This window comes from Gambusia affinis, linkage group LG16 (genome assembly GCF_019740435.1).
Source record: "Gambusia affinis linkage group LG16, SWU_Gaff_1.0, whole genome shotgun sequence".
NCBI classification, from domain to species: domain Eukaryota; kingdom Metazoa; phylum Chordata; class Actinopteri; order Cyprinodontiformes; family Poeciliidae; genus Gambusia; species Gambusia affinis.
The window spans coordinates 6,641,739-6,667,668 of NC_057883.1; the positions used below are offsets into that span (position 1 = coordinate 6,641,739).

Below are 25,930 nucleotides of genomic sequence, written 5' to 3' on the forward strand. Positions count from 1 at the left end.
AGGTGAAACAGATTACTCAGAAATTTGCACCATCAGTGATCTTATCAAGTCTAACCAAATGTCTGAGGTTTCTTTATACTGAATGCTGTCACTGGATTGTATCCAGTAGGTACAACATCCAACAATGTTTTCATTTGGCATTGATCAAAGTTAGTCAGTTTATCTATTATCTCACTTTAAACTGAAAAGAGCAAAATATATATATTTTTCATTCATCAATTTTAACATGCCTTCTATTTTAATAGAGTTAATTTTGGTTTTAAATAGTGATGGTAATGCAGCTTTGTACAATTTTGCAGTAGTACAAAGTTTATGGTTTCTTGTCATCTTTTACTGTCTGAACATATCAGACAGTAAAAGATGACAGTTCAGACAGTAAAAGGGTCGGTGATTATTTGCATTTCTAGATAGTCTTTACAGTGCCTTGTGCAAACTGTTGCAGAACAGCAAATATAGTGGTTTTGTATATTTGTCCTCTTCTTTCTACCATCAATACACACCAAACATATCTGACAAAAACACTGTTCATTTTGCACAAAGTAATATTTAAGCTAAATTAATATAAGGTACATTTCTCAGTTAAGGGATGCAAAAAAACCTGACTACACACACAGCATCAATGATTACATGTAGCCTATACTAAAACATTTCTGGTTCATGACGTGTGAAAAAGTATTTATAAGATTTTAGATTAATGATAAATTCCTATGGAAGACGTTTGGAAACCCTAAAAACTGTCTCTATTGTCGGAATGATTATTTGAACTATTCCTTCCGCTGCTGGTATCTGCAGATTTTAGCACTTAACATAATTTTTAATGTCAGCTTGAGTTAAACTCAAGGCTTAAAAATTAGAAATATAGGGGATCCTGCTGGTTTATATAAGTTGACAACAGAAGTGATCTGTTGTCACTTGTGTTGACAACTGGTGACGCGTTTGCACTTGAATGACAGACGCAAAAAAAGCAAGCTAGCTAGCAAAAACAGCTAGCTAGCAAACTTCCTCGAGTCACAGAATGAGCGCGAGTCAAACTTTTGAATGACAAAAAGGTCTCGTGAGAAACAAACAACATGCATACAATCCTGCCGCAACAAAACTTAACACCTGCAATTAGCGCCAACTGCTATTTCAATGCCAATATTTTATAGACATAGAATGCGAAGAGAAACCCTGAGCTCTGATAAATAGCCAGAGATTCCTAAAAAAAGAATTAAAATAAGTTGTACATTATTTCTTTTCGTATTCACAACAAAAACGACAACTTGTTCTAAAATCTTAAGCTTATATTGCACACCCACGTTTGAATCAAACTAAAATTTGAACAGGTTTTGACAAAATTGTCAGTCATTCCGCATGTGGGTTATCAGGACTGTTCTCTGAACATAAAGAAACCTTTTACTGATTTATCTGACTGCAGTGGAATACATTTGACTATGCTTCATGCTTTAAAACATTACTTCAAAGAATTTCATTGTGTATATTTGCATTACCGATGTGAGGAAACGTAGGTCCCTTTAGTTCAGTTGCAGTGCAGTTGTGTAAAAAGGTTCGAGCAGCATCAATCTAAATGCTGAAGTCCCTCGTACTGAATGGACGTCCATCCATCCATTTTCTGTTCACCCTCGTCCCTTAGAGGGGTCAGGAGGGGTGCTGGTGCCTTTCTCCAGGTAATGTTCCGGAGAGAGGCACGGTACACTCTGGACACTTCAGTCTGTCTGGCAACACAGAGACAGACAGGACAAACAACCATGTTTTTTGCAAACGTCATGCAGAAAGACCCCGGGCCGGGAATCGAACCCAGGACCTTCTTGCTGCAAGGCAACAGTGCTAACAACTGCACCACTGTGCAGTCCCTCTGAACGAACGTAAAGACTCTTACGTCTTGTTGTTGGTTCTCCACAGAATGTAGTATTTTATAAGTAATAAAATATATAATAAAAAAATGAGACACTTTTTATTACAAATCTTTAATCTTGTGTAGAAAAGAGGTTTTACAGTCTTAATTCCAGGACACAGTCTTAGAATTAATTGGGGTGCCAAGTTTCACAACTTTTGTAGTAGGGATACAACAAATAATCGGCCAAAGACTTGAATCAGCCATTTTTTTGGCTCTTGTGTTACAGTCAATTATAAAAAGAATACAAATTATGATCAGCAGAAATACAACCTATGACGTAGTAGTGTTTCTCAAATATCCAAATACATTTTCTTTTTAAATGGTTAAAAAGAATCAACTTGCTCATTTGCTCATTAATCTTTGATTTTTAGGCAACATCATAGTGCACTTTCACAAGTATAAAGAGAATCTGTTGAAACATTCAAACAGCTGACTGGAACGGAAACATACTGTTGCGGTCTACAAAACCGTCTCCACTGCGAATCACTCAATCACACACACAAAAAAAATGGCTGCTGCGTCTCATAGTGTAAACCTGACAAAAATCCTTCACCCCGAAGGAAAGGCATCGCAACGACAAATGCAAGTTCTTTATGTTCCAAGAGTTTTCCGTCCTCGTCGACGTCACACCGCTGTTTCGTGCTCGATAACACGGGAGTCGGCGTCAGGCAGCAAAAGCTCCGTCTGCTGCAGCTGCGACGGTTCCCCACGGGCGGCTCTGTTGCTTTCTTTGTCTGAACGTGGCCCTTGTGGGGATGGGATCTTAGGACAACAAGGAAAAAAAAGATACTAAAGCAGAGAGACAAGCATGTTAAGTTTCCATGTGAGGGACTTTATTCAGCCAACACTGCACCTGTGAAAGGACCTCACGTTTGACTACACAAGAACGTGGTGCGCAGAAGAGTTGCCGGTTGAAAAAGTCCTGTTGGTACGAGGAGTCTCTGGTGAAACGATGCGTTTGCGTTTGGTCTGACGTTGTGGCGCCCAATATGGTAAACCGTCTAAACCTACCTGAGGAGTTTGAGCTGCAGCTCTTTCGTAAGTTCTCTGACGGGCATCATCATGCGGCAAATTCATTTCTACATCTGATCTTGGAGAAAACAGGAATCCGACCTACATGCAGGGCTGGAACTAATGATAATTTTAGTAGTTATCTGTTCCATCAATTATTCTGACAATTAATCGATTAAGTGGATAAATAAAATTTGCCACATTCGGAAACCTTTTCATACAATATTCGAAATATATTAAAGGAAGCAAATAAACAGCTAATTCAATTAATTATATATATATATATATATATATATATATATATATATATATATATATATATATATATATATATATATATATAGTGTAGGTGCGATTAATTTATGGATAAATCGATTAATAAATGGATAACCAAAGGTGACAATAGGAGATATTTTTAACAGAATTTGAATAGGATGAAGCTAAAAATGTGCCACTTGAGTTCCAGGTAGAGCATATTTATAGACAAAGAGCATTTTTACATCTCAAATGCAAAATGTACACATTTTTCTGTACAGTTTTAGCTCATTTAAAATCTGAGGGTGTTGTTCTTTAAGCAAATTAAAGTAACGACTAATGGATTATTAAATTAGTTGAGGATTATTTCAATAATCGATTAATTATGATTAATAGTTTCAGCCCTACTTGCATATTTTCCCTCGATGAAATGACAGACTTGTAATTGCTTTTTTTAATTTTCCTACAATCTTTATCCAGGTTGATGGAAAGTATCAGTTGCTCCAATCATTGCTGATCTCTTTCCATCTTGATGTTGTTTTAACACAAAAGGTCACACTGATTGACAAAGGTCAAATAATCAATCGTACTTTGTTAGTAGCAGCAACTGGTTGCTACCTGACTTCTTAAATCCAAGAGAAGCGCCAAGGGTGTACTTACTTTCCATCGTTAATAGTCGTTGAAAACGTTTTGCCTGACTTTGAGTTTGTTTTTGTGGGAAACTTTAAACTTTACTCACAGCCGGCCTCAGAGGACTCACGCAGCAGACCTTCTTCTTCATGTGTTCGGGGAGAAAAAAAAGCAGTTTCCCTAGTAACGGGTAGACTGTTCCAGGTGTCGCCTCCCCTTCTTTCATTGGGCCTTGGCAAAAACACAAACGTTTCAAAGTTTAACGCGAAGAAGTGTTTTACACTGAAGTGAGGCGGCACGAGCAAATGTCACAGTTTTGCATACCAGTGAGAAAGCTGACGGTCAACCCGACGAGGACGACTATGAGGCAGCTGAAGCCAGCGTACCACATGTAGGACAGAGAATAAAACCTGTGCAGCCCCGTGGGCCGGCTGCAGAACAAAGAGTTGATTTAGTCGCGAGATAAAAAAAAATCACCGGTAACATTTGCCGTTAACGGCAGCAGTCTGACCTCGTTGCGTTGCCGATCGTCGTCTGAAAGACGGCGGTTGTGTTGACGTGGCAGCTGGGCGGCAGCCGCTTGGCGCCAGAGCTGCGGGTGACGATGCTGCCGATGCCGACCCAGAAAGCCCCGACCAGACCTGCACCCAGACCGGCCACCGCACCCTAGAAACAAACATGTTGTTTATAAGCTCACGGCTAAACGTGCAGAACCTGGTCAAATGGATGTCGGCTTACGATGGAGTTGGCGCACGGGAAGAACATCCCGAGGCAAAACAGGCCGAGAATGGGTCCGCCAACCATCCCGAAGATCTTTAAAGCTACCTGCAACACAAAACATGAGCGCTAATCCAGACAAAGTTACTGAGAAATAACCAGATGAAACGCTGAGCTCACCAGTAGGACTGAGTCGCCCAGGAGATGAGTCAGGTAGGCCATGGCCAAGCAGAGCAGCCCGTAGGACGTCGCTGAAGGTCACGAAGGTCACATCATCAACCGTTAGAAAGTAAAACTAAAACTTCACGGTGGCGAAGTTTAAAGCCGAAAGCGGCTCACCTAAAGCTTTGGACAGCAGCGTCGCTCTTTCCTCCGACATGGAAGGGAAATGCGGCTTGATGAGATCTTCCATCGTCACGGTGGCCAGAGAGTTGAAGGCAGACGAGATGGTGCTGAGTGGTGAAAGCGAAACATAAACCCGTGCCTGACTTTTCTGTTATTTGCCATGTGAAAAGTTGTGCAAATACACAACAGCTGAACAGGTTTTCAGGTTTTTATTTCTTTGTGTGTGTGAAGCAACGTGATCACCTGACATGGCTTTCATTGTGAAGACCGTATCAGGTTACCGCTAAACGGTTTCCACTCTGGCACTACACACACTTCCTCTGTCAACATGAGGAATACAGGACAAACTCGCCGTCTGCGTCGTCTCGTATTACAAAAGTGACAATGTTTCGGTTTCTAATGAAAAACTTTGTATAATATAATAAAGGAGGTTGTTAGATCCATTCATGTAAATTTCTTGTAAATCAATGGAAAATCAAACTTTCACCTCAGCCTATGAATGCCACGCAATTCTGCCTTCGCACAAAAGATCCCTTTCAGCTTCATGTTCCTCATTTTCTTTCATCATCCTGGATGATGATGCCCCAGGTTGTTCAGTTTTATTTTTAGGACTATTAAATAATGTTTTTCTTATATAAATCCACATTTCAGATCGAAGAAAAACTCTTTTTGAACTTCTTTGTTAAAAGTGAATGATCTGGTCCCTTACATGATGAAAGTCATTTTAAAACCTGACATGCAGCAACGTGGTGGCTGTCAGTCCACTTGTATAAAAAAGTCAGATGTATGCTTTCTTAAAGGTGCAGTACGTAACTTTTATTTTAAAAAAAGTATTTTTTACCCATTTGTTGAAAATATTACTATCTTGTGACAGGATGTTATGACACAGATAATCTGTAGGAAAAAATAAAATAAAAAATAAAAATCAAGCTCCTCTGCCTTCCCCCAGTGCAAACTGGAAACAACCAATCAGAGCCAAGAGGAGGGTGTTAGCGCTGTCAATCACCCTCCATGTGGTGCTACTCATCCTCCCCTTGAATCTTGATTAAAGTCTAAATTATTTTTTTTATTTATTTTTGCACCTCTACCTGTACAAATTGCTATAGGTCTAAATGTTTGCTATTAAGTTGAACAATAAAATCTTATTTTTTAGTTGTGTCTGGAATAACCGATCCAATTACCAGTGACAATCATAAAAGAAAGCCTACCAGTATGCTAACTTTCTGTTCCAGAAAAGGCCTCCTCTTTAACTGGATACCTGAAAACATTTCCTCTGAGAATTGTTGTACTATAGTACTTTATATATTGATGTATATTACTTTGCATTGTACAGATAGTCCACAATCTGAGTGCTATCTCCTTTTGATGTAGTTCATTTTGCATGCAACTAACTGTGACTGTAACTAGCTAAAATAAATCACAGCTCCTTTGTTTTACAATGAAACTATTTCTCTGTTTTATATATTTGTGTCTTGGTTTGATTTGTTTTAGTATTGTGCAGCCGTTTGGAGAAACACATTACTTTCTTATGTGCTTTAGAAATAATATAGGATTGGTCGAAACTTTGGGGTTTATTTTTCTCCAAAGGTAAAGTTGGTTTTGCAGCTCTTAACAAATTTGACATAATTGTGTTAGTTTTTTTTAACCACAGTGTTTTGCAATCACAGTGTTTTGCATTTTGGTTTCACCAAAGTTATCATGAGCCTCAAGGCTGCTTCTCTGATTAACACTGCAATGGCTAAAACGTTCAACTCTATGCTGACGATAATGTGAAAATACAGATATTTTCTAAATGTATTCTTTGTGTGTGTGTGTGTGTGTGTGTGTGTGTGTGTGTGTGTGTGTGTGTGTGTGTGTGTGTGTGTGTGTGTGTGTTTTGAAAACTCATCCAGACCTAGAAAAAAAAAAGCAAAAAAAAAAAACAAAAAAGAAATTCTAAACTTTTTATGCAAAGAAAAACAACTCAACATTTGCAAGAGTAAACACACGGCTGCCGATAAGGAGGCCTGATTAGAAAAATCCACCGATACGGCGAAAAGTCCCGTACCTGAGCGCAGCGCTAAAGAGACAAGCGACAAACAGTCCGGGAAGTCCAGGCAGGCCTTGCAGCATGTCCATCACGAAGTATAACACCATCTGTTTGAGGCAAAGCTGACGTCACGGCTTCCTGGAAGCTTTGCATTTATGAATTTAGTCAATAGAAACCACAAAACCAATGCGACAACATGACCCCTGTCAGCAAACAGACTCCATATTTAAGTCACATGAAAAATGCGATGTGACCGTAACTGTTGCACATGCAAATACCCAGGCTGTAGTATTTGCATTTTTAGGAGTTCAAGAACTGTCAGGTCACATTTTTCACAATTTTAGCTGAAAGTCGGGTTCTTTCTATACTACATTCGTGTAGATTTCTAAAAAAAATAAATAAATAAAAATGTCTGGAGCAGTGTTTCCCAACCCTGGTCCTCAAGGCACACTGCCCTGCATGTTTTAGGTATTTCCTTGCTTCAGTGCAGCTGATTTCAATTGATGACTGATTAACAGGCGTTTGTTGAACTGCAATCAGTTGAATCAGGCACATTAAAGCAGGGAAACCTCTAAAACATGTAGGACAGTGTGTCTTGAGGACCAGGGTTGGGAAACACTGGTCTGGAGGACATATGAGGGAAAGAGGAGGACTCACCGCGTCTCTGGAAGAGCTGCCCAGCTTCTCGGAAAAGTCCTCTCCACAGTAACGTGCAAACATGACCAGGCCCATAATGCAGCTAAGACCCAGAGCCAGCTGAAGGGAAGGAAACACCATGTAGCACGACCTGCTCACACGCACACACACACACACACACGCAAGCACACATACAGAAAAGGTGGAAAATGGGAAACATTTTCACAAAAAGATCCCCCCATTAAAGTTGGCTAGAATCCTTCTTTGACACAAAAATACTTTGATTCCATCAAGGATTAATGTAAAATGCTTCCATTTCAAAGTTTTGCTGCATTTGATGACAGTGAAAGAGGAAGAGTGGAAATTTTGTTCTTTTTTTTTAAAGGACAAAAAGAAAAGGAAAATAGAGAAGAAAAAAAAAGAAAGGAGCTGTTTTTATTTGCAATCTGATGAGAGCTCATGGATGAAAAGGTAAGTGATCATCAGTTTTACTGGAATAAATGTGCTAAAAGCAAACCAGTGTTTGGTCCTGAACTGTAAACAAATACTGCAAACCCACGTGTTGGGTAGTCGGAAACTGGAACTGTAAAATTCATTCAGATAAACCCTGATTACAGCCTGATTTATCACACAGATACTCAAGAGGTTATCTGTGTGATAAGTCCATCAGCGCCCCCTGGTGTACAAACTATTAAACCCCTAATGCTTCTTGCCTCACTTTCTGGGAAAATCTAAAGTGCAAAATCTTCTAGAATGTGAACATTTCTGATTTTTTTTTTCTAGAAAATTTTTGTCTTTGCAAACTCAATTATTTATTTATAAAAAAAATAAAATAAAATTACTGAGTTCCTTTATCACACATTTTCAATTTTTGGAGTTCAAAAATGTCCTTGTTTTTTCTAAAAAAAAATAAAATCTGAAATTATCCTCAAAATTTCCGCCAAAAAACTGTTTTTGGCAGAAATTTACTCCTTCTTTTTCAATCTATCCACAATGGCCCTAATAACACCGCCGTATAAACCCGACAAATGCTTCCACATTTTATCTCAAAAGCATTATTTTTTTGCCCATTAGGTGATTTCTGAAAGACATTTTAAATGTAATTTTTTTTTTTTTTAAAACAATGTTTCTATTGGTTCACAATCATGCACTACTTAGTATTTCATTAAAGAACATTCTGATAAAATACTTTCAGGTTTGTGGTTGTAATGCGCAAACATGTGAAAAACCTCTACAGGAAGCAGGAAATGGATGTAAAGCACTTTAGTCTGAGACCATGGAAAACTCTTCAGACTGATTTGTACACAAATAACTGATCATAATAATAATAAAATACCTCACAGCTTCTTTTTCTGTCCGCGCGCTGAGATATCTTTGGACCTGAGCCTGGTTGACCCCATACAGGGACAGCATGAGGAAAACCCCGCCGACCCCCAGAGTCCAGAAGGTGTGTCTCTCTGTGGGATCCGGGTTCAAGCTCAAACAGAGAAAACCGTTTTTAAATTAGAGTTTCGTTCAGGCCTGCAACTAACGACTATTTTAGTTCATCGGACAATTAATCAGATTTTAGAGGGTTTTTTTGGCACATTCTGTAGATTTTTCTTTTAACCACTAAACCTTATTTTATACAATATTAGGAATACAATTTTAAAATATACACAAACTATTCACTTTGCTCAAAAGTACTTCTATCGTCAACATGTGAAAAGCTCGACCCTTTCTGATCTGTTGATTAATTTGGATAACCAATTATTGACTGCAAAAAAAAAAAAAAGATGCTTATTAGGTGAATTTTTTTTTTATTTGAACCAGGTGAAGCTAAAACTATGCCACATGAGGAATTTGGGTAGAAATGATTTACAGACAAAAGTTTTTTGGGTTTTTTTGTCTTTAATGCAAAATGTGTATATTTCTTGTATGGTTTTGTCTTAACTACCGCCATGTGTGTGTTGTTTGTTCAGCAAACAGCCTCTTTTTTTTGAGTCTGCATGCGCCAATTAACAATAAATCAATTACTAAATTAGTTGACGTCTACTTTAATAATGCTCAAGCATTTACTGAACTCACTCCAGTCCAGAGAGGCGGTTTCCCTCCTTCACTTTCCTCCAGACCTCCGACATTCCTCCGGTCCGCTCCACTCCCACAATGATGACGGCGATCTGGCCCGCGAACATCACCAGGGTCTGAAAGACGTCCGTCCAGATCACCGCCTTCAAGCCGCCCTGCGAGGAGCCGAGCGGAGACATCCGGTCAAACCTAACGGCCAGATCTGAACGGCAACACAACAGTCTCAGGAAATAAGAATGGAAGTCTTGGGGAAAGTATTCAAACCGTTTCCAGGATTTTTCTGCAAAAGCCTGGCGCAACAAGCAATTAATCGCATCACAGATTCAAATTTCCATTCTCAAGATTAACATTTTTAGAAGGGCAATTTTGTTTACAGAGACTTCACTGTCCTTTTTATTTACGACTTTTTTGTGTGTGTGTGTGTGTGTGTGTGTGTATTTTCCCACTTTATTTATTGTTTTTGGTTGTTGTGTTTTATTTTGAATGTTTAAAATGTCTTCCAGGTCCAGTGTGGACTGCTGTGTACAAAATTAAAGGCTATCTGTCTGTGGAAGAGCGAACTTACATTATTACGCCATTGTCAATATATTACTTGACAATTGTATCAAAACGACAATATTGTCATTTATCACAATAAGTTCTGGCACAATTTATCATCTATCATCTATCATTAATTAACTGAAAGGAACGACCACTCAACATTACTGCTCTGGACAGAGAGTGCTCATCAGTCAGTTCTCTCAACATTCAAGTCAACTCACCAGTGTCGTGTATAAAGTGCACACTAGTCCGGTTACCAGCACTGTTCCCCAAAGCTGAAACCCGGTAGCTGAAATTAAAACACAGCAACATCCTGAAAATCGTTTCAAACTCCGATTTAATGAATCAAATTAAAACATAGAACTTTTCCTACCTGCGTTTAGTGCGAAAGCAGGCGTGTACACACAAACACCCATATAGATAACCTTAAATCAAGTTAAGAGACAAATCAGAAACTGTTTTAAAGAAAAAAACAAAAAAAACAAAACAATAACATACACAAAACAACCCAAATGCTTTTTACCCTGCACTGATTGGACAGGTTTTACTGTATCTTGCCTAGAGATCAGGTGTCATACAGGTTATTTTACCAAGAAAACTTTACAGGACGGCTGACTGGTATCTGAATGCACCCACCATTTGAAAGATAAACGTTAACGTTCCACATATCCGCACTGCTTTGCTGAACCGTAGCTCCAGATACTGCAAAACAAGAGCAACAACGCTGACTCATTGCGCACGTACGGCTGACGTAAACGGACGTTTTTTGTGTGTGTGTGTGTGTGTTGTTTTTTGTTTTTTTACACACCTGGTAAGCACTGGAGAGCTTCAGCCTGTATAACAATGGAATGAAAACATGAGCAGGAATCAAAAGCCCCAGAATGTAAGCGCAGCCGATGAACCAGTACTGGGTGCCGTGAGTGTAGATCTCGGCCGGGACGCCGATGATGGCCACGGCTGACTGGAAGGAGGCGATGAGCGACAGTGAAACGGGGAGACACCGCATGCTCCTGTCTGCCATCAAGAACTCCTGCGTGGTGCGTTGGCGGCCCCCGGACAGGGCGTAGTACAGCCCGATGCCCACGGAGGCGGCCAGTAGGAGGGCAAACACGATGTAGTCCACGACTGAAAAGTGCTTTTGAACGGACGGGTCCATCTTGGTTTACTTCCTGGGCCGGACAGTTCAAGTGGTTCTTTGTGTTGCTCCTTCATGCGAATCGGAAATGCTTTTCTTCACACTCATCAGTCACAAAAATCCAGAAAGGCTAGAAAAAAAAAACATAAAATATGAGAATTAAAAATGTAATAATGCCAAACAAAGAGGGCACAGTGAGAAAATGGTAAAGGGAGGAACCAGCAACTCTTTTGGAATGAATGGATATAATATATGAAGTCTATGGTACTGATTTTATACCTCAGATATTCCTCAGAAAAGTGCAAACAATACCTAAAAAAATAGAAACATTTCCTTTGTAATTAATCACCCTACATCAGTGTTGAACTCTACACACAATATTCATAATCTTGAACTAAACCCTACACAAAGTGTTGTTTATTATTATTATTTTTCCTCCTCTTTTCTGATGTGTTTTTTTTTTCAATTAGCTTGTTTGTGTCTGTCCAAAAATCTCCAGAAAAACATAGGAAAACTACATCACTGCAGTTTTAAAAGGTTTCTTTGAATGTTGTATAAAAATGGGTTTTGTTGTGATTTAGTTAGCTTATCAACACTATATGAACATTACAATCTGTCACAGACAAGGTCACATCAGATCCTTGAAACTGGTATCTCACCAGCTTGGAAGCTGAGAAAGCTGGAAACTTTAATTTTGTCTAACTCTAATTTAACTAGGAGGGTCAAAAGCAACTTTATGTTTCTTAACTATCTAGTATAAATATAAAGTTGACAGTCACAATGGCTCCTGGCGCCCTACAAGAGAGCCAAATGACAGCTTTAAGTAAAAGAAAAAACATACATAAAATTTCTCAGGTTTAAGAGATTTTCTGATGCCCTCAAAATACAACACGTGACTAAGTGTAGTTAGACAGCTTTCTCTTCTTAAAGGGGCAATATGATGTAAAATTGACTCTTTTTTTAGCTTTACATCATGTTTTAATTGTATTCCCTCGTCAAAAATATACCTGGAGTGTTGCTTTTGATTCTTTCTAACATGTTTGAGAAATCCTTTAATCTCCCATGGCAACCATTCAGCTAGCTAGTACAGTGATTTTACCGCTACGCTAAAAAAAAAAAATACACTGTCGTACAATTTATCAACAAAAGAAAAACAACACTAGTGCTTACCTGTCTTCCAACCACAAAAATACGTACAAAGACGACATTTTTCCAAGGTACTATTTGTAAAAAGTACATTTGTTTACTTCCTCCTAAGTCCCTAAATTCTTGTTGTCAAGGTTACGGGAGGAAAATACCTCAAAGATAGTTTGCTTCCAAGAGCGCTCACTCGGTAATGTTTCTGAAAATGCAATATGACAAAAAATGCTTGTAAAACTGATCAAATTTCAAACCTCTAAAATTTTAACCACTCTTAGCATTAATTTAGTCATGCCATAAGCTGACTAAGAAACTACTTGCCAACTTATTAGTTTAACTTATTTTTACTATGAACTAATACAGAGTATTTGATTGAATGGCATCACTGACTTTGTTGTCTAGTATGATGCAGATTTTGTTACATTATCACAAAGTCTAATTTTTATTAGAGAAAAAAAAAACAACAACCATGCTATGCTCTTCAAAAATATCTCAAAGCTTCCTATTGGGAACATTATTATTCTTTGCAGGTTATAATAAAAATATAATGGAAAATTGAGCCTTGTCATATTTACTTTAATTAATTTAAAATGATTTAATAAAAAGAAAATAAAAGCTTCACTATTTTTATCATCACACTGACTTACTATTTTTTGATTGCCAAGTAAACTGACCTGTGCACAAACCACACAATAAGGTTGTTTGGATGTTAAAATATTAAAAATGCAAAACGTTTTTCAGCCTTTATGCTTATTAACAATATCTCTGATAGCTAAATAAATCTAATCTAAAAAGCTCACCAACCAGCTGCAATAAGCTTGATGTTCCCAGTAAAGCTTATTACTTCAATAGACCACAAGTAATTAAAATATTCACTTAAAACAAATACATTTGAACACCATAAGTAAATCAGCAAAGTGTTTTTAAAAAATGTCCAGGAAGTAAATACAATACAGCTGCACTCACCTTTTCTTGAAGGGAGAGCTGACATTCGGGTCACATTCACTATCAGTAAACACATGTTTATTGGACATTCAGGAGCTCTAAATGTGTAAAATGCAACCTGTTTGTGCATGAATATCAGTGCAGTGGCCAGATATTGCAGAAAGTTGACCTCCCTGTTTTAATTTCTTCTATTGAAAACATTTAACGCCGAGTTCACCTTGTACCCACAGCCCTAAGCTTCTACTCCATGTGATGCAAAACTGTCATTCTCTTCCGGTCTTGTTTTTGAGGGCGGGGCAGGGTAGCGTGCGCACGCAACAACCGCGAAAATTAGAAACAAAAACAAAAAGTACGGGATATTTTTCGTTTGAGTTGCTAATTTAGATGTAGTTGAATTAACAAGGAAAACGGTGGAAAAACATGGAGGGAGCGTCGGCGAGAGGTAGGCCAGAACCTGAAAGCTAACTTATTGTTAGCTTGAAATAACTTTGCTAACATTTTAGCCGCCGCTGAATTCATTTCAGGGTTTGTGAAAGTGTTTCTTACCTCCAGGTGTTTTGAGCCACCTGAGTCTGCTGGAAGTTCAGGCTCGGAGCCGGGGGAGTCGGGTCCCACAGCAGCCGAGCCGAGTGAAGGAGCTAAAGGCTAAAATCGAAGCGTTGACCTCGCAGAGAGACCAGCTGAAGGCAGAGCTGCAGTTACACAAGGTGAAGCTTCTTCTGAGGCTCTGAGCCAATGTTGTACTCTAACATTGGCTCATGTTAGAGCATGGACACAATGCTCTAACATTGGACACAATGTTAGAGCAACATTGTGTCCAATGTTGTGTCCAACATTGGACACAATGTTGGACACAATTGTGTCCAACATTAGAAATTGGACACAATTGTGCTGTAATATTTTCTTGTTGCCTCTTTGATTTTGCTTTTTAGCTGCAGAATTTTGAACATACAGAATTGTCTTTGGCCAGCAGGGCCTGAAACAAAAGTGTGGTATTTTTTTTTGTCTCCTTCATCCATTAATAATCTTATTTCTTTTATTTATAGATGGAAAATTATAAGACTTTCTCAGTGAGACTCAAAGCAAAAATCACAATCTTAACTCCCTCAAATCCTGACCTCAGAGTTAAGCCACAGCATCCTTGAGTAAATAATATTTTGTCTGTTTGCCTCCCCCTCTTACAGAAGCTCCAGAAACTGAGAGCACCTGTAGACAAACAGCAAGAAGATGGAGAAGACGAGGAAATTGACTTAGACTCTGAGAGCTCAGAGTTGTTCCACCTGATGGCCAGACACTCTGAGCTGATGGATCTTCTTCATGCTCACAACCTCATTGGTAACAATAACATATGAATTAATTTTTTTCCTTTTTTCGCTACCTAATTGCTGTTATTTATTCCCCGACTGTATTTGCTGATGTCGCCAGGTGGGTATGACGCCATCACAACAAACAGAGGGAAAGGCATGTGCTTCTCTCTGGCGACCGAGTACGAGGGCGTATATTTGGACACCTACAACCTGGAGCTCAACCTGAAGCCAAACGTTAGGATCAGCCGCCACAACATCCCGCCTTTCATTCCTCTGAACAGCCTGGCTGAGCAGAGCGACTTGCAATCCGACGTCAGGCCTTTTCTGGCCACAGTCAGCCAACATCTTAATGCATTTGCAGGCCGCAGGCAGCAGCTGAAGCTTGTGAAGGTGCCAGATTTATTTAAAATAATAATAATGTATTGAATACTTTGGCTGCATGCATACCTTTTAAGCTGTGGCATAAAGTTTTCATAACTATGCCCTCTTCAAGAAAATAGTCAGTTCATTCCACCGCTATGTTTCACATTGTAGTTATGTTCTTTTGGTGTTATGTATTGATGTTTTTCTTTGACAATGAATATTGGAATTTTCCTCCAAAACGCAAACCTTGTCTAATCCAAGGGTAAATTTATTACATTCCAGTATAAGAGAAACACTGGAATGAATTGGATGATTTCCATTTCAGAAAAGGCCTCTTTCCTGCTTCCTCATCCAGATGTGAAGAATACAGAGAATTTTTTCATGTTGAACACAACTAGCATTTGTTAGAAATTCTTCACACTATTTATTTATCGGTGTGCACACGTAGGTATTTTGATCTTAACCACTAACAGATTTGTCATGGTTTACTTTTCTAACATACAAAAACCTGCTTGTTTTTTAATAGTGGTGCGTACACCTTTAAGAGCCCATTGAAGAGTTTTAGTTACAATAATTAGAAGAGCTGAAACGTCTGGTTTTGAATGAGTATGCTGATCTTTTCCTCTTGCTTATGCTACAGGAGCAACACAAGTCCGTTGAAGTGATGGAAAGCAATCTGTTGTGTTCGATCATGGTGCTGATGTTCACTGTGCCCAAGGAGAAGACAGCCTTGCTCTGCACGTTGGAGTACAACGACCACGCCAGGTGTCTTCCTACTCGAGTCCACCTGAACTGCGAAGGTAAGGATATTGTACACTGTGATGAACATCCCATTGTGTCATGTATTTTTCCTTTAGTTGTGATGTAATTATTGAACCACTGACTCTGGGGATAGACTTGAATCAGAAGACCTGAGTGGGCTGGATGGAAGATATGACAACATATCTTTGATGTATTTTGGTGCCGAGTCATACAGTGATTTTTATAAACTAACAGAAATATTTTCAAGCCTATTCTCTCTGCTATAGGGAGCCAGTGGAAGGACTTTAGAACTGTTTTTGTAGTTTTAGAGCGAACATTAGATCTCAAGATCTCTTGTTGGAATGTTAGTCCTTTAATCCTAGAACTGTTCTGCAGGTGATAGAAGACTGACTTTGTAATTGTCTTTATGTGTCCATGAATGTTCAGGTCTGGATTCATGGCTACACCCAGAGTTCAGAGCTGATGAGTAGTTTGTAATATGTTTTTAAATCTAAAATATCCTGGTATTTTATATTTATTACTATTGCACATGTAACTTTTTATATTCTCTCTCTCAGACCAAAGTTAATTATTTCTGTAAGCTTACTGTAAAGTCTTTTACACATGTGCGCTTTTGCAGACGAACTGCTTCCCGACTCTCCGAAGTGGAAGAAAAACTGCAGCCTACTGATGGAGGTTCCTGTGCACAGAGCTTTAACGGCCATAAAGAAAGCTAGCGACATTGTTTAATTTATTCTCCAGTATGTAAATTATAACTGTTTGGTGTACATAATACAGGGGTTTGCTCTAAAGGTGGGTTTTGTGTAAAATGTACTTTTTTAACCTTACAGCATGTCAGAATGTTTTCCCCTCATCAGAAACTCTGTCGCGCTGAATTTTACCGTTAACAATCGGTAAAATTTGTTTCTGGCGTGGAAGCATTCTGCAGGTACAGCTGTGCTGTTTATGCAACATTTATAGTTTATTCTGGAGCTGCAGCGCCTCCTTCTGGTTCAGGACTCTTATCTCAATTCTCCCGTTAGCACTAGTCAACTATATATAGTTGTTCCATCATCTCCAAGAACTGACAGAAGAAAACAGTTTTCATTTTTTCTAGTTTTACTTTCCTTATCGCTAAGAAGTACCGGTAAATGTTTTCTTTCTTGATTGTGTGCAGTTTTCATGAAACAGTTTAACAAAGTGATTGCCAAAGTTGCAATCACTTTGGCAGTTCAGTTGCCCATTGATAGTGTCCACCTCTCTGTGTTTACATGGAGACATTAGACTGTATGTTTGGGAAGAAATTAACACATCCAGTTACTAAAAACATAGACATTTTTTTTTCCCAAATTAACACATGAATTGAGCATTAGTACATGAATCGCATTAGTACAATTAGCACAAGGAGATGTTTTGATTTATTCATATTTGCATGTACTGAAGGTGAAAATAATAAATGGTACATAATATATTTTATTTGTGTATGTGGTACCTGCTATTATTGATGAAATGAAGGCAAAGTTGATGAAGCCTGAACACAAAGATGAACATTTGAAATGCTAATTTTGTACTCGCAGCAAATAAGCTGTTTTGTGACGTAAACACTCTGCATCCTATGTCAGCAAATATCAACAAAAATCACATTAAAGTCGGTGAAAAATATTAAGTCTTCTTGTAGTTTTGTGATTATGGTTTATAGATAGAGATCGGCAGGTTTTGTCTCTGAAAATGAGAATATTGTTAAAAAAAAGAAAGAATAATAATAAAAACATACTGATAGAAAATTAAGTGGAAGGGAAATGTAAAGTGGGAGAAGCTCCACCAGAAACAGGGATAACTGATGAAATAGGTTACAGATAATCTTGACTGGACTTCGAAGCAAAATCCTTTAAAGCACAGAAGTCACAGACCTTCACAGACCTCTGGGACTTTATAGGCCTCTGACCTCATAGACTGAAGTCACAGAGGCCTATGACTTCATAGTCACAGAGGCCTATGACTTCATAGTCACAGAGGCCTATGACTTCATAGTCACAGAGGCCTATGACTTCATAGTCACAGAGGTCTATGTGAGGTCACAGAGGTCTATGTGAGGTCACAGAGGTCTATGTGAGGTCACAGAGGTCTATGTGAGGTCACAGAGGCCTGTGAGGTCATAGAGGCCTGTGAGGTCATAGAGGCCTGTGAGGTCATAGAAGCCTGTGAGGTCATAGAGGCCTGTGAGGTCATAGAGGCCTGTGAGGTCATAGAGGCCTGTGAGGTCATAGAGGCCTGTGAGGTCATAGAGGCCTGTGAGGTCATAGAGGCCTGTGAGGTCACAGAGGTCTGTGAAGGTCTGTGACCTCACATAGACCTCTGTGACCTCATAGGCCCTAATGCCCGTGTGAGATGTTGCTGAAAAACAACAATAATTGTTTGATGTTTTTCAGCAACAGAGGTAAATTTTTTTTTTTTTTTGTCGTTTATTGAAATTAAATAATGGTTTCAAAGGTAAAGTAAGAAAAATTAAAATTTTAGAAGACAAAAACATAAACTGCAAATTTTTTAAATAAATGAGAAGATATTCTTAAGAGAAAATGATAATAAAGCATTTGAACTTGGCTTTTATTTTTAGCTTTTTTTTTTCTTGTTTTTATATTTTTTTTATTGGTTTCTCAAGTAAACCATAAAATTGTGGGAAAAGAAAAACTGTTTTCAAAAAGAACTGAACTGAAGATTTGTGCTTTTCTTTCTCTTTGGACTTTTTTTTTTAATTTAGTTTTTTTAATCTTGTTTATATTTTCAACAGAGCTCAATAATACCGTCCACAGTTTTGATTTTTCCAATTTTCTTGTTGTGCCCTGAAACTTTGGAACTCAAAGAACCTGTCGATGGCATTTCTGTTGTTAGACTGAGCTGAAAGATTTCTTCTTTCAACTTCTGATGCCCTAACATTTTGGACATTCATGTTTACACTTTGTCCGTCAAACCTTTGAGGACCATGAAAGCTGTTGGACCCTGGGTCTCTTGACTGCAGCATATTTCCTCTGGACCTTGTCTGGTTCCATGAGTTATAATGTCCTCTCTGTTCCTGCTGTGGAAACTGTCTTTGGTTCAACGGCGGCTTTTTGTGGTGGTTACTGTGGCCATTTGCCAAGTTGTTGCCAGGATTGTGTTGATAAAAGTTTGTAGCTTGTTGTTTGAAGTTGGGTCTATTATCCTTTGCATGGGACAGAGCAGTGACCCTATTCTTCCCAGGATACTTTCTCTGAGTTTGTACCTGGGGGAAAGTCTTTTCGCTGCTGAATCCCTCGTTTCTTTGATGCCAACCACTGAATCTGGTGTTGGACCTTTTCATAGAGCTGCTTCCATAATTCTGTTTCTTTGAAGCAGCCATTCTGGACCAGTGTGGTTCCTGTCTTTTCGACAAGTCAGAAGAAACCCTGCTGGGGGTCCCTCCTTGGTTTTTCTGAGACTGCAAACTTACCAGTTTTCTGTCCTCTAGTCTCTCAGTGCAGTCCATGGATTCGTCTTCCATCACTGATTTGGGAACCTTCCTAAAACGTGCAAGTAGTTCATCCCTGAATTTTTTACGCAAAGCCCACAAACCAGACGAATCCTTGCTGGGAATGGCAGCCGGGTTTCTGTGCCGGATTCTGACGCTTGCAATCTTATTGAACTGCTTTAATATCGCAGCCATATTTAGCTGACTTGAGACAATGTCAGCCATTTCAAACAGCTGACCTTCCTCCTCGGTAATCAGCTTTGTGATTCCTCTGTATCGAGCGAGGATGTCATACCTGAGGTTTTTACGCCGTGCCCACAAATCGTTGGGGTTGCTTCCTCTCATTTTCCAGTCTTTGCTCAGACTGTAGCTATGTTGCTTTACCATGTTTTCAGCGTTTATATTCTGACAATTCAAACGGTTGGCTCAGCTCCTTCCAAATACTTCAACGTACTTTGGGGTCAAAGAAGTGAAACTTGCTCCTTGCGTGACCGAGTCAGACAGAATGACAATACTCTGAAATTCTGGGAGATACATCCAATAGCTGTGATGACATAAACAGATGTTCCACGCATTTATGACGTCATGAGGAGGGTGTGATGTCATCTGTCTTCTAGATGTTTCTCGGCAACAGAGGGGATTTCAGCTGCCAGAAAAAAACCAATGAAGCTAGTTTTTACCTCAACCTCTCAGCCATTAATCTTCTGCTAAATGAAGTTAACAATGTGCAATTCACCTAATAAACAGTGAAGTGCATAATGTTGGAAGTTCTCAAATGAAGATCAATCAATGTGAAAGAAGTATCACTTTTAAAAAAAATGCTTTTAGTTACATTTTATTGAACATGGGATTAAGATATTTCTTTATACTCTTGTCAATAATCAATATAACAATTGTTATCGACCCTATTTATTATCTCTGACAAGCTTTTTGCATTTTAACACTGCTATTTTGATCCTTTATCTTTAGAGATGAGCTCCAAGTCTTTGAGATTGGAAGGGTCCTTACCTCACAATAATACTTAACATGATAATTCGCTGTATAGAATCAAAATAAAATACAGAGAAGTTTGTTGATGCTATGAGACAAAATGTGAAAAAGTTTGAGGGCTATGAAAAACTGAGAAATATTGAAATATGGATAAGTTTTTTGTTTTGCTATTTAAAATTAACATATTTATATAACTCTTCAATTTATTTTTCATCTTTGCCTTTAGAAACCACACAGTGGGATTATCTATTATTAGATTAGATTTTTCACCCCCCCCATAGCCTTCCTTAAATATGTACGAACCACCTAATCAAGGTAGAAAGCTAAATTTCGTTGAAATGTTCCTTTAACGCCTATGTGGGTAGGTTAGTTACCCTGCCGCCCTCTGGTGGAGGGCGGTCCTTCCTGCGCCGAACTGGACTCCAGCTCAAACATGGCGCAACAAAACTTCCCGAAAGAGTCTCTTTAGGACGAATTAACTATTTCCATCGCTGCTTGGTGAGTTAATTGTTTAGTTTGTTTGTTTTTTTGCCCCAAACACAGAAATAATCAGCTTCTGGTTGATTTGCGTGGATTATGCCGGAATTTTCTGAACGTTTCGCCGCTCACATTGCATCGGTAACACAAGTTAATAAACCAGAGTTCTCAGCTACATTGCTTTAATCAAAAACACTTGAAAGAAAGTGTTGATATTTCAGCGCATGCGCACTGCGTATTAACTTGTAGTGACCGTGTCATTTCAAAACTACATTACTACAGTTTTTTTTGTGTGTTTCTCTTCTGCTTTTCTACCTTGTGTTCATTCCGTTCTTGTTACTTTCTTCTGCTTTATAGTTTCGTTATGCACTGTCTTTGCCATCCCCACTGCTTACTGTACGGTACGGGAAGCAAAAGCGTCCGAAAAATACACACGCATCTACCCATTTTATTAATCAGACTACTAAAATCGGCTGCCATTTAAATTCTCGCTTTTAGTTGATCACTTTTCTCTTCTAAATCAAGCTTCTGTTTACTTTTTTTAGATAATTTGACTGCATGTCGTTTTTAATGTTTATTTTATCTCTTCATTTTTTTTCAACACTTTATCATTACTTTTATCACATAACGTTGGCCATCCCGAGATTATAAAATGCCTCACATTCTTCAAACTGGGATTTTTATGCTAAGAAAAACCTACAACACAGTAAGTGGATGAAAATCTTTAACAATTATTATGCAAATATATACATAGATGAAGGACCTGTGTAAAAATTAAAGCCTAACTATCACGTCTAATTGAATTGCTTGTTTGCTGTATTTTGTAGAGCTGGAATAAGAGTTGCTCGGGCTTTGCAAAGATGATGCGGGCAGTTTGTGTTGATGTCCCTGGAGGACCAGAGAATCTGGTGCTGCGCTCCATCCCCAGACCTACACCTAAAGACGGAGAGGTCCTAATTAAAGTCCACGCGGCTGCCCTCAACAGGGCCGACCTGTTACAGGTTTAGCCAAATTAGATGCACGTTCAAGACCAGGAATCTGTGGTTTGGATGGAAGGAGATTTTAGAAACTTATCATGTTTTCCTTCTGCAGAGAAGAGGTTTGTATCCTCCTCCTGCAGGTGAGAGCGACATAATCGGTCTGGAGGTCGCTGGAACGGTGGACGGTCTGGGCCAAGGCCTGAAGGGGAACTGGAAACCAGATGACAGGGTGATGGCTCTGCTGGCTGGAGGAGGATATGCCGAATATGTTTCTGTTCGCGAGGAGCTTTTAATGCCGGCGCCCGACAACCTCACGTTCTGCCAGGCCGCTGCCATCCCAGAGGCTTGGCTCACCGCTTTTCAGCTGCTGGTTTTTATAGGTACACCGATAATGACAGTAATATGCTTAGATAACACAGGGTGAAGCACAGTACCTTACAAAACATACTCATACTTCATTTATTTAACTTTTTCACCACTTCAGTGTGAAAGACCAACACAAAATGGTACGTAAGTGGCCAGGACTTTAACTAGACTCTTCTAACTCATACTTGTGGATCAAAACCAATAAACATCTGTGGCTCTATGGTTGTTCTGCTGGAAGTACATAACTTTGAATCACTATGCTGAGTTGGTCTCACACATAAAATCATGAGAAAATGCGGCAAAGTTTGAGGATTTAACATCACAAAATGAGAAAAGCTTCTCATCAGAGGCACCCATGCTTTTACAGTATTTTGTAAAGGCACCCAAATACTCTGCAAAAGCATAAACTCTTACCAAGTCTCTTTGGTCCAGTTTATTGTGCAAATATCGTACAAATAACTTTTTTTGGGAGATTTAGGAGCTTATTTTTAGTCAATAAATCCTTAATATTGATGAAAAGAAGTACTAGTTTTCATCAAAAGCTGGTACTTTTTGCTGAAAAAACTGCTGGTTATTTCATAAAAGAAACTAGATTGTTTCACTTATAACAACACATTTTTTTCTTTGTTCTAAGTGAAATAGTGTTAATGGTACTAAAACACTTGCACTTGAAACTAGACCAAAATTACTCTGTAAGATTTTGCAATCTTGGCGTTTATATACCCAGCTTGTAATTTCAAGCCTTTTGTATGAGCTCTGGGCTGCACAGTGGCGCAGTTGGTAGAGCTGTTGCCTTGCAGCAAGAAGGTCCTGGGTTCGATTCCCGGCCCGGGGTCTTTCTGCATGGAGTTTGCATGTTCTCCCTGTGCATGGTGGGTTCTCTCTGGGTTCTCCGGCTTCCTCCCACAGTCCAAAAACATGACTGTCAGGTTAGTTGGTTTCTCTAAATTCTCCCTAGGTGTGAGTGTGTGTGTGAATGGTTGTGTGTCCTGTCTGTTTTCTGTGTTGCCCTGCGACAGACTGGCGACCTGTCCAGGGTGACCCCGCCTCTCGCCTGGAACGTTAGCTGGGGATAGGAACCAGCAACCCTCCCGACCCCATTAGGGAAGAAGGGTGTATAGAAAATGGATGGATGGATGAGCTCTTGTACTAGAACAAAAAAACCCACAATTTTTCATTCCGTCCGTCCCCATCTTTTGTTTTCCACCGCAGCGCAGGTGAAGAAGGGTGAAGTGGTGCTAGTTCACGCCGGGGCCAGCGGTGTGGGAACGGCTGCCGTCCAGCTGGCCCGTCTGTTCGGTGCTGTGCCCGTGGTGACAGCGGGGAGCCGAGAGAAGCTGCAGCTGGCTGAGAAGCTGGGCGCGGCGGCTGGATACAACTACAAGGAGGAGAGCTTTGTTCAGGGAGTCCTTGACTTCACAGGAGGTAAATGTGACGCTCTGCAAACGGCTCTTAAAGTCTGGCAGAATTGTTTTCCAGTATAATGTAAATTTCCTCGTGTTTTAATTTGTCGTCAACTTGATGCAAATAAATTAATCAACCTATGATTGATTGTAAATCCAAAGGTTTATTTGATTAAAATGAGTTCCAATCGATTAACTAATAACATCTGCTTCGTCTGTCTTTTAGTGTTGTAGTTTGGCCGCCATTTAGTAGAGGGCGCTGCTGGTCATCCTTAAGCGGAGCCAGTTGATATAGAAACAAAGATGGCGGGGCCATACCCGAAAGGGGAAAGAGAAACGGTCCAAACAGACTCTGGAGTGGAATGTAAAATACACTTTGTGCGGTTCTGTTTTGAAATATAAACTCTCAATAAGCTCCTTGAGTTATCGGCTTAACGGTCATTCAGACGAGCCGTATGACGGAGCAGCGCCAACTTCTTATTCAAAAAAGTTTGATTTGTTAGTGCTACGAAGGGAAAGATGTACAGAGTATTAGGACCATTGTAGGTAGAATAAAAAGGAGTTCATTTCCACCAAAAAAGTTGAAGATATTCAAAATTTTAAACACAAACATTTCTAGAAAATTTCCAAGATTCATCTCAAAGTTTCAGAAATTTTTTTTAGCAGAAATCTGCTCCTCTTTTTTTCTGTCTACAATGGCCGCCCTAATACACTGTGGCAAAGATGTGATGGAAAAAGTTGCAAAGCCAGTTTTGAGGGCTGTGGTAGGTTAACGCTCTTCACCTCCTGAAAAACAACGTATGAGCACATCCTAAGTGTATCACGTATTTCTTAATGGCCGCTCTTTGATTAATCGTCCGTCGATCGATAAGATCAATCAGCATTAGTTTAACTCATTAATCGATAACTTCTGTCCCTAGTAGTGTAGTATCTTGTGGTAATTTGGCAGGAAAAGGGGCGGATGTGATCCTCGACTGCATCGGTGGGAGTAACTGGGAGAAGAACGTGAGCTCCCTGGCTGTGGACGGCAGATGGGTTCTGTACGGCACCATGGGAGGCCGGGCAGTGGAGGGAGACCTGCTGGGCAAGATGCTGTCCAAGCGAGGCCGCTTACTCTGCAGCCTCCTCCGCTCTCGCAGCCTTCAGGTGAGAAACGTCTCAGCTGCTCTTTTCATTCCTCGTGCTGCAACCGCCATCTGTTGCGCAAGGGTGAAAATTTCGTTCTGCCTGCCTCTTCCTGGAGTCCGATGTTCCGAAATGTCCCAATTTTGGGTGCTGCACTTGAAGCGCTTCCTGTGTAAGTCACTAATAAAATAATTTATAATTTCCTCCACAGTACAAGGCGGACCTGGTCAGAGCCTTTGCGGACAGGGCGTTGCCATGTTTCTCAGAGCAGCCTGCCACCTTGAGGCCAGTGATCGACAGCACATATAAGCTGGAGGACATCGCGGAGGCTCACAGACACATGGAAGCAAACAGAAACATGGGGAAAATTGTTGTTACTATGACTCCACAAAGTGAGGAGACTCCTTGATTGGAACACAGCCGTGGAGTTAATGAATTATACAGTGCTGAGATATGGTTCAGTCAATAATAAAATGGCCCAAATGTGGTTTTCTGCTGTGTCATTTATTCTGCAACGGAGGATTACCTGTCACTTAATGCTTAATATTGGTTTGCTGAAATCTGCACAGAGAATATAAAAAGTTATACAATCTAAAAAAAACTATTAAAAAAAAAGAGCAAAGAACAGAAACAGACTAAATATATCTGTGCCTTTGCACACCCGATTTAAAAAACATCTTTATGTTTTACAAAATGTACAAATAAATAAAACAAGGGCTGCTGTCCTGCTGGTTTTAGATGTGCCACAGGCACAAAACACTGGAATGGAATGTCTTAATCACCTCCTCTTTGTGTAGCTCAGTTCTCCAGAGCCTTAATGACCTAATTATTCTATACAGCTGAGGTGCAGCAGAGGAACATCCAAACGTTGCAGGACAGCGGCCCTCAAGGACTGGAGTTCGACACCTGTGCTTTAGAGCAATCTCTAGTTAATAAGCACAGGAAACACGTTGGAAGAGAACCATTTGACTTTCAATTCAATTTGACTTTAAAAACAGCGAGCTTTGTCTCTGGTCATAACCTTAACAAAAGGTTAATGCTGTATAAAAACAGACTGACAATGGGACAAATGAGTTGGCGACAGCTCAATTGCATGATTCACCACAATGAATGCAAAAATAACCTATAAATAGTAGAAGCAGTTTTCCAATTGTAAATGACTGTATTTGCAACGTGGCTCCACTTGAATATATTATTGTCCTTTTATTTAAATAAGAAAAGTGTCACTAACCCTCATTGTAATAAAACATGCCATGTGTGCGTGGCACGCTCTCGTGGCTCTGTAAGGAATAAAATATTGCTTTATGAGTTTTGCTATCATTGCATTTCACATATTAAATATATTCA

At 39.4% G+C, this 25,930-nt stretch overlaps 3 protein-coding genes across 8 annotated transcripts; 2 read left to right on the forward strand and 1 right to left on the reverse strand.

Annotated features, from left to right (window-relative positions):
* Positions 1-1,951: 1,951 nt before the first annotated feature.
* On the reverse strand, positions 1,952-14,027 carry slc5a6b (solute carrier family 5 member 6). 4 transcript variants are annotated; one of them, XM_044141794.1, is made up of 16 exons: positions 13,894-14,027; positions 10,936-11,392; positions 10,764-10,829; positions 10,501-10,552; positions 10,349-10,416; positions 9,588-9,742; positions 8,857-8,997; positions 7,542-7,671; positions 6,903-6,991; positions 4,850-4,962; positions 4,691-4,761; positions 4,532-4,618; positions 4,305-4,459; positions 4,118-4,224; positions 3,903-4,024; positions 1,952-2,659 (listed from the first exon to the last, which is right to left on the reverse strand). In XM_044141794.1, exons 2-16 carry the CDS (start codon positions 11,281-11,283, stop codon positions 2,522-2,524), a joined length of 1,842 nt encoding a protein of 613 aa, XP_043997729.1. In that variant the 5' UTR covers positions 11,284-11,392; positions 13,894-14,027; the 3' UTR covers positions 1,952-2,521. The 4 variants fall into 4 exon arrangements, with proteins under 4 accessions (XP_043997729.1, XP_043997726.1, XP_043997727.1 ...); XM_044141791.1 differs by lacking the exon at positions 13,894-14,027 and adding an exon at positions 13,369-13,602; XM_044141792.1 differs by lacking the exon at positions 13,894-14,027 and adding an exon at positions 12,433-12,536.
* On the forward strand, positions 13,624-17,234 carry cenpo (centromere protein O). Its single transcript, XM_044141796.1, has 6 exons — positions 13,624-13,789; positions 13,900-14,054; positions 14,532-14,682; positions 14,773-15,044; positions 15,658-15,817; positions 16,399-17,234. Exons 1-6 carry the CDS (start codon positions 13,768-13,770, stop codon positions 16,506-16,508), a joined length of 870 nt encoding a protein of 289 aa, XP_043997731.1. The 5' UTR covers positions 13,624-13,767; the 3' UTR covers positions 16,509-17,234.
* Positions 17,235-20,623: 3,389 nt separating this feature from the next.
* tp53i3 (tumor protein p53 inducible protein 3) lies at positions 20,624-25,070 on the forward strand. Of its 3 annotated transcripts, XM_044141799.1 has the most exons (7): positions 20,643-20,730; positions 21,400-21,415; positions 21,537-21,710; positions 21,802-22,069; positions 23,268-23,480; positions 24,408-24,604; positions 24,795-25,070. In XM_044141799.1, the coding sequence occupies exons 3-7, from the start codon at positions 21,570-21,572 to the stop codon at positions 24,990-24,992; spliced, it is 1,017 nt and encodes a 338-aa protein (XP_043997734.1). In that variant the 5' UTR covers positions 20,643-20,730; positions 21,400-21,415; positions 21,537-21,569; the 3' UTR covers positions 24,993-25,070. The 3 variants fall into 3 exon arrangements, with proteins under 3 accessions (XP_043997733.1, XP_043997734.1, XP_043997732.1); XM_044141798.1 differs by lacking the exon at positions 21,400-21,415 and having other exon boundaries at positions 20,624-20,730; XM_044141797.1 differs by lacking the exon at positions 20,643-20,730 and having other exon boundaries at positions 20,810-21,415.
* The last annotated feature ends 860 nt before the right edge of the window (positions 25,071-25,930 follow it).